Consider the following 8,684-nt stretch of genomic DNA (forward strand, 5'->3'; position numbering starts at 1 on the left):
AAAACACATGCAGACCTGTAAAGCTTCGGGCACACTGGTGGCCCCATACTGGCCTTCGTCAGCGTTTTGGCCATTTTTAACTGATTCAACAGGGGACTTCAAAAAATTTATTAAAAACTTCAGGATCTTTGACAATCCAAATTTATGCGTTACTCAAGGAGAGTGCAAAAAATCCGCCATAGGTTCAAAGCATTTTAAAAGCAAAATAATAGCTTTCAAACTGCAATTTACATAAACCGAAACCACAGGGACAGCGACGGTGTCGTCACTGGACTAAGACATGCAGTCACTGGACAAACAAAAAACTCTTAAAATCAATAGGCAATGTTTCTTACATTTTAGAACTCTTTACAAGTCATTTTACGCAACATTTGGAAAACGAAACTTTGAGGCATTTAGCAGAAGATCTACCAGAATATATCTTAAATTCCAGGGCGAATAACACGATAAAAACGTACTATTATTCTTTTAATTCATGAAATGCATGGTGTCAAAAATATTCTGCATCAAAATTACCAGCTCTACCGCTAACAGTTGCGTTGTACATACTTAACCTAACCCAAATGAACAATTCTTATCCTAAAATCGAAATCGCATTCTACGCTATCCAGTATTTTCACAATTTGACAGGCTACAATAGCCCATGCGACCACACTTTACCAAAAAATATGCTCGAAGCCGCTAAACGCCTACTACAACATCAAACTCGCAAGAAAGACATAATTACGGTTGAACATTTGCACGCATTACATAAACAACTTGTTAAAAGCGAAGCTGTTAACCTTTACAAAGTTAGAACTTTTAATATCTTTTTCTTGGGATTCTGTGGCTTTCTTAGGTTTTCGGAAATTAGTAATCTGAAAAGATGTGACGTCAATTACAAAAATAGCTTTATGAAACTGTTCATAGCGAAAAGCAAAACAGATATCTACAGAGAAGGACACTGGGTTTACATCAGCGCTTGCGGAAATGGGATCTGCCCAGTATATAATTTAACTGAGTATATGAAATATGTACCTGCTGAGCCTGATTCCTATCTGTTTAGAGCGGTCACAGTTACATCAAACAACAAATTCGGAAGTTTTAAAAAGATGAATCGCCAAATCAGGTACACAACAACGAGAGAAAATGCACTCGATGCACTGCCATCAATCGGATTGGATAGGAGAAGATTTGGACTCCACAGCCTACGTGCTGGAGGAGCAACAGCAGCGGCAAATGCAGACGTCCCAGACCGTCTTTTTAAACGACATGGTAGATGGCGTTCGGAGACAGCCAAAGATGGTTATGTGGAGGACGACGCAGAGCATTTACTATCTGTTACAAGGAATCTAGGCCTTTGAAACACCTACTAACCCTAACTTTTTCGTACATAACTACTACTACTAGTCGAAGTTCTTTGAGTCTTCCCTGTCGCAAAAATAAGAAAATAAATAAGGTTATTTTCGGTTGAGGGCAGCGAATTAGAAAATAATTGACAAATTCATTTCTGGTCTTCTCACTATAGCATTCATCTTTAGAAAGTTTACTTGTACTTAACTATGCTTGCTTACTTGGGCTCACTTCTTAAAGTAAAGCGGATGTAGCTTGGTTTCAGCAGTAGTGAGGTTGTTGTCATTTAACTGGTTTTGTGACTGACGATGTTTCGCATTTCGGTGTCTTGTAAGTGTCCGTGCTGTCTTAAACCGGCCACCCTTATTTAAGAAACATATCGGCTTGTGAACAATAGGAACGCATTATAGACGGCCCGGAATTACCAGACTATCTCTTTTTCTTATGACTATGCTCTGAGAGGTGAGATTAAAAGACCTAATTACATTTCAAATCAATAAATCTGCTTTTACCAATGTTATTTCATTTTTGATTTTTACGAAAAAGATCAAGGAAGCCCTTTTTAATCTTTGATTTGGAACACTTGTCAATGTATACAGCCGACTCAATGTATACAGCCGACTCATTGTTTACAACTCACTTAGGTTAGGTTACTTCTGCAAAGTTATTTGATTAAATCCCAACTCTGTGTGCTAATTGTCGCTGATAAAATTTCGGGACGTGGATTATTCCGTAAAGATGACGTGTTAGAAAGTGCGACCAGCGTTTTTTTAAAGCGCAACTCAACCTACGTATATAAAAAAAGAAACACTTTCGCAGCCTACCGGGTGCAGAGCATTCGGGTGTTGAAAAATAGCCGAAAAAGTGTAATTGTTTTATTATTTTCGTGAGGTGATGCAGTTATAAAATTTATGAATCAGCCCAGAATTAGCTTAATTCAGAAATTCTTATAATTTTAAGAACGAATACATGCCATAAAAAATGTTTTTAACAAATATAACTAACTATAGCTGTAAAAATAGCTGTTTCTTTTCGCATCTGTTAATTAATAACATTCACAAACTTTTTAGCGTCCAAAAACTCTGTCAATAACTACTTAATCCTCAGTGTTATTATTAAATAGGCTCATAACAATAGCCAATCAGTGTAAATCCAGTGAAAGTTAATAAATGATTTTCCATGCCTAGTAAAAAAAACCTATAAAAGAGAGACAAACAGTCCTGGGATCGAGGTTGTAATCTGATTTTTACTAAGCTGTAACTTGGATTGTGGCTGCCACCACTAGCTAAAAAGCAAAAGTACCCAAACGCTAGGCCGCAACAAAATTTTCAAAATTATTTAGTATATATGCTAACTAAACGCGGTTAGGTAACCAATAGTCACCTTTACTGTAACATAAACTTGGCCTACATGGTTTATTCATTGCTCATAATTTATTTGCAGGCTGTGTTTTTATTTAAACTGACCATAGAGACCTCCATGAACCGACGATAAAATTTGAAACTTTAACGAAAACTTATTTTAAATAATAAAATTACTGTGTAGCTAACTATTTTATTTAAACGGGGTAACGAAAATTTTTTTGCTGTGTTTTAATTAAATTAAAGTGGCGAATATTTTTTGAAAAGAACGTTACGTCTGAAAAGACGTACTGCTGCAAGCCCTTCACACATACGCACGAAATGGTTTATCAATGCTAATCACTCAACTCGCTGTCATTGACGATTATTTTGAACTTCCACAGGAAATTATTCCGCAAAACAACAATTGCGTGGTGACTGTCTTTTCTAATACGGGGGTAACGACTAGTTGTAGTCTGTGTTTTTACATCAAAAATTAAAATGAAACAAAAAATTAAAAAGGAAACGGTAAGTAATTTCTAAAGATAACATTTATTATTATAAACATCTTTTATAACATTTTATAAAAACATTTCATAAGAACATTGTTAGGCTAAGGGCTCAAAGATTCAAAATTTAATGTTCTTATAAAAAAATCCATACGACAATTTGAAAAAGAATAAAGAGTATTTGCATTGTGACGAAAAATCTTGTATTAGATTTATACGATCGTAAAAATTATTTGTAAAACATACGTATATTTTGATTTACAATGAAATCATGATTTGAGTGAAGTACAAAAAAACAGCTCAAGCTATTTAAAAGAGATATAATTCCTTAGAGTCCAGAGTTCAAGTTAGGGCGCGATTGTTTGTTGTTTAAAGTTTCTTGTCGAATATCAATTACTGTGTGAAGATCACAAAATATGTGCGACATTTCAGCCTTCACGTCATTAAATAGATCTTCATCGAAATTACGAATGCCGATAATGTGATCAACGTTCTAGTTGTCAAAATGCTTCCGTACAAAATTTACAAAATTGCTTATCAAAAAAACAAACCGTGTAACTTGGCCAAAATTTATAAAACTTATACCTGGGAGGATGCAAAAATAAAATCAGAAACAAGGCAGGAATCCTTGCGTGCAAGTTTGTCAAAAATTTCTCCATGCTTTAAAATTTCATTTCTTAAACACTTTAAAATTCAATGCAATCGAAAGCGATGAGAGATCATCACCCCAGTGGGGACTAAGCTTAGTTGAGAAAAAGAATACATAAAATATTGCGACTAGCTATATAAGGAACTTTGCTAACATAAACAAAACTAGTAGTAACGTAACTAGTAGTAACGTAAGTTCAGCTAAAAGATATCGAAAGTCTTCTCTGTCGCACTCTCCTGTCTGCACGGATTAGCTAGTGTATATTTCCACAAATAAGCAACACTTTACGAATCAAAGTATATCTTAGGTAACTCTAAAATAATTTTTGCAGTTTAAAGAGACATCAGCTTTCTGTTTTAGCTCGTTGAGCCAGCACCAAGAAATGTCTATTAAAGAAGTTTTAAATCCAGTAAAATACGCAATTTGAACGAACTCGAATTCAGTGTGATAAAAATGAATTGCTAAATCTCCTATTAAACATTTTTTGTGTCTAACGGACACCTTTTCTAACATTCCTTACAGTTAAATACCTTATAGGAGAACTAAATATCCCAAAAAGACGAGAGTTTTGGTGGCCAACAACCTCCACTCTGTTTTTGTTTGTTGAATTCTCAAGATAGATATACGTCTGTCGCGGAAAAAGGGAAATGTAGTGCAGGGACATCTTACGTCAATCAATACAGTAGTACCTCTGATCTATTACAACTTTGATCAAATATCAACACAAATTACTGTCATCAACTCTATTTTATACTATAATTCACAGATGAAATAGTTTAGGCATAGTAGATTCTTGTTCAATTTCGTATGAATATACTACATAGCTTTTTTTAAAGACATTATTTATTAAAAAAGAACTATTTTTAAACACAATGTTGTATCTGTCTTAAAAACGCATAGTACTTGTCATGCTTGTGAATGTGGTAGTTGTTCATTGAGCGAATGCGAAACAAGTGATACAGAGTCGAAAATACATATGTAAGTATACTTGATCTTTGTCATGTGTTTTGCAACAGATATACAGATTATATTGAAATGATTATTAAAGATTAGCTCATTCCATATTACCTTTGATACAACCTTCATTTTTTCCATACAATCTTCAATGAAAGCTTTATTTTATTTAATATGACGTCTCTGACTGATCAAGTCGAATGTGAAACAAAGTAAATTCTTGAGTAAAAAATATTTTTAAAAAAGCAATTCGTATCAAAATCATGTGTTATATTTTAGCTGTTTATTTCGCAAGAACAATAACAAGATATTTAATTTGTCTTCATAACGTTTTTTTCCTAATTGTTTGTTTTCAGGTGTTAGAAGTTACAAAATTAATTGCTATTAAGCCTGTAGGCAAGAATTTTATTTTCAGCCTTCTCCGTAACGAGATGTTTTATTACGCGAACACGAATTAATTATAGTTTAAACTTCATTATAATTTTTTTTGCCTAAAGAAATTGTTTTGTTTGGTATTTTAAATTTTCTTTATTTAGCTAATTACGTTGTTAAATCTCATCATGATGTTGAGAGTATTGTTGCATCTTGTCATTATACAGCTCGTGGGTGGGCAGTTTAATCCCGCATGCTTTTACGTGTATCCTGTGATGACGTCAGGCCAAGCATTTTGCAACGACGCTGATCAAAAGTAAATAAGGTTTATATTACCATAACTGTGTCATCCTTGGAAAGTTTGAAACTCGCCTCTTTGTCTCAACCTGAATATTGATCGCTTTAGGTTCTTTTAATTTTTGCTCAATGTTGAACTTCACGGATTTTTTTTTTCGTGATCTACGGCTTCCCTCAATCATTCTCTTAGATAGATTTTTGACATATTTCTTTTTAATAATTTAATGTATCTTACAAGATAAAACTTGAAATTTTCTTATTACAATGGCCGAAAAATAATAAAAACTTAAAATAAAATATCAAATGATGCAACATTATTCGAGTCTGTAGAAATCGTAAAATTCTAGTTTTGTTTTTGTCTTTAATTTTCATGTAGGTTGCTGGTGGGTGATTTTGATGGATCTGGTCGAAGTGATTTGCTTTGTCGTCAAAATGGCAGCATCGAAATCTTTTACAACTTGTTAAAACGACAAAAACAAACGTTAGATTTCTGTCAGATTAAAAACTCGCAGTTAACCGCAGCGGATTTTAATGGTGATAAAAAACAAGACTTATTATGTCGGGCTAATGATGGCAAAATGAAGGTTTTGTTGGCTGATGAAACTGGAAAGTTCAAAGGTGTAAAAATTTATTTGTTTATATATATTTATGTACTCAAGAAATATGTATGCACTAGAAAAATCCACGGTTCGCCCATTTTAATTATTGGGGTCCTCAGATTTTCGCCTATCGTAATGTCGCATTATTTCGTGAAATCATGTTCGCCTTTTAGCATGAAGGTATAGAATACTTTGCAAGCTGCCGCGCAACCATTTTGAACAGATAGGCGACGGGTATTATTAACTAGTCGTTGGCCCGTGAAAATTACGCGGGTTTGTTTGTCGTACTTATTCTGGTCATTAAAATTTCGTCTGCTGTGTACATATTCCGAGGATCGCTATTTCGTGCATTCTTAACATAAAGTAGCGATTTGTCTACTGGGTCTTAGGATCATTTTTTCCTTGCTACTTTAATAACTACTGAGAAACATATGTAAAAATGCTTTTGGTAAAATTGTTATAAAAACCTTTTTCGGCGAATATATTCTTTCAAGGGTCTAGGAAAGTACGTTACTTTAAAAATATCATTCGCAGTTTTTGACATATTTTTTTAATGAAAATATTTGGAAGGAGAGGGGGTTATAAGATTTACAGCCACATGGAACCTTGACAGCTATAAAATAAGAAGTCCTTTAGCGATTTATTTTTAAAGCGAAGAAATCGTGGAAGTATTATGTTTATATTTCATAACACAGGTCCAACCTTAGAAAGTAACATAAACGAAACAAATATTTTAGTTCTGTTCATTCACATTTTTGTGTTGACGTGTCTTCAGAGGTATACACTGTCGATACACACAGTGAAGTTTTACTCAAAGAAATGCTTTGAATTCTTTACAATAAAATTCTATAATTCAAATGCTCGTGAAATTCGATAATGCTTAACTGAATATACAGTATATATTTTATAAAGCTATAAAACTTAACACCATATCTGTCACTAGACAGTGCGGAGAATGTAAAAGCAATCGACACATGCGATTCAAAATCTTATGTCGGTGATTTCAACGGTGACGGACGTGCAGAAATATTCTGTCGGCATTCCGACGGAAAAGTCTCACTATCTCGCATGAATACAAAAGGAACATTTGATGGAACAGAACCGATGAAATGGGACTGGTGTGACAAGGAGGATGAATTACATGCAGGTAGGATTAATGCTACTTATACTCCGCACCATTTTATTGTATTGTTTTTCTTCGACATTCTTTCGTCTTTGAACCCGATTTCTGGCCACCGTTATCTCGAAGTTGAATGAAAACTAGATAGGGCTAATAGATGTCATGTCGGTACGCCGTTGCTACCTCGCCACGCAACTCCTTTGAAGGTTAGAGGTTAAACAGATTGTTACCAGTTAAAAAGCGTGCATCGAGTTCAGAAAACCAAGGAGATGTATATATAATATTTACTTTATTTCCTAATAATTATCAAATGTTGACAAAATAAATAGTTGATTTTTTTCATCGTCAGTTATTTAAAGAATTTTTCATCCTAATTTTTCATAGGTGACTTCAATGGCGATGGACGCACGGATTTGTTATGTCGATCGTCAAATAACAAAGTTTCAATCGCTCTGGCGAACTCTATGGGAAAATTTAATCGTACTTGGAGCCGAGAATGGGACTGGTGCAATCAAGATGGCGTTTATTTGATGTAAGCGATATATTTATAAGAAAAGTTTTTTTAAGAGACACGGTGCCTCATAAAATCGTCACGAAATGTTTTATTTTTTACCACTTTCAAATACAAAATTTTCTGACTACGTTTTAAAACTATTAAAAAGAGTGGCCAATTTAACGTGAAAAGCTGTCAGGATTTTACGATTTTACCAAGTGTGTCAATCAAACTTAAAAAAAAGCTGTCAACGATTCCTTTATTAATTTCTTTCCAGTGTGACAGATTTCAATGGCGATGGATACGACGACTTGTTTTGCTACAATTCCAATCTGCACGAGAAATCGTCGGTGGCTTTCAACACCCCATACTTATATTTCAAGAACGGCATGAAGTATCAGTTTCATTTTTGCACTCGAGGTGGTATCGATCGTTTCTTTGTCGGATTTTTTAATGACGACAAAAGAGCCGACATCGTATGCCAAACGGCAATCGGTAAACCGCATATCGGTTTTAGCCACTGCGCCTAAATATGCACAATTACGCCCATGGTGTTTGCACCTGAACACAAGTGGTAAATTATACTGTGATACAAAGTTGTGATTTGATTTGATTTTTTTACATTATGACTTCACATTGTAACCATATTCATTAACACAAATTTTTATTTGATATAGCTGATATGATATATCATACAACAGTTTCTTGATTAATATCAAAACACTTCATACACAACTCGGTGTAGCTTGTTCTTTGATGCTTTGTTGTTCGCACCTAAAACAATTTTTTAGCAACAAGAAAAATGTGAAATTGTAACATTTCGTTGCTTGAATAAACTTCCGCTATGAAATTAATGAAAAAAAAACTGTCAACAAGCCATTAAACACATAAAATTTAGAGAAAAAACTCTGCGAGCTACTAATATTTCCATATCACATTTCTTTTCATTAAACATTCTACCCTTAAAATGGTTCTTTTCGTATAAAAGGGAGAACGACAACTTAGTTTAACAGAGTTGC

General features: G+C 34.0%; 2 protein-coding genes across 2 annotated transcripts; both read left to right on the top strand.

The window, feature by feature from the left end:
- Positions 1-563: 563 nt before the first annotated feature.
- On the top strand, positions 564-1,343 carry LOC130629900 (uncharacterized). Its single transcript, XM_057443277.1, has one exon. The coding sequence runs from the start codon at positions 564-566 to the stop codon at positions 1,341-1,343; it is 780 nt and encodes a 259-aa protein (XP_057299260.1).
- A 3,391-nt stretch (positions 1,344-4,734) lies between these two features.
- Positions 4,735-8,362, top strand: LOC130627013 (uncharacterized). The gene is made up of 6 exons (XM_057441356.1): positions 4,735-4,808; positions 5,321-5,472; positions 5,830-6,071; positions 6,996-7,199; positions 7,557-7,704; positions 7,943-8,362. The coding sequence occupies exons 2-6, from the start codon at positions 5,345-5,347 to the stop codon at positions 8,193-8,195; spliced, it is 975 nt and encodes a 324-aa protein (XP_057297339.1). The 5' UTR covers positions 4,735-4,808; positions 5,321-5,344; the 3' UTR covers positions 8,196-8,362.
- The last annotated feature ends 322 nt before the right edge of the window (positions 8,363-8,684 follow it).

Source organism: Hydractinia symbiolongicarpus, chromosome 2 (genome assembly GCF_029227915.1).
Source record: "Hydractinia symbiolongicarpus strain clone_291-10 chromosome 2, HSymV2.1, whole genome shotgun sequence".
NCBI lineage: Eukaryota > Metazoa > Cnidaria > Hydrozoa > Anthoathecata > Hydractiniidae > Hydractinia > Hydractinia symbiolongicarpus.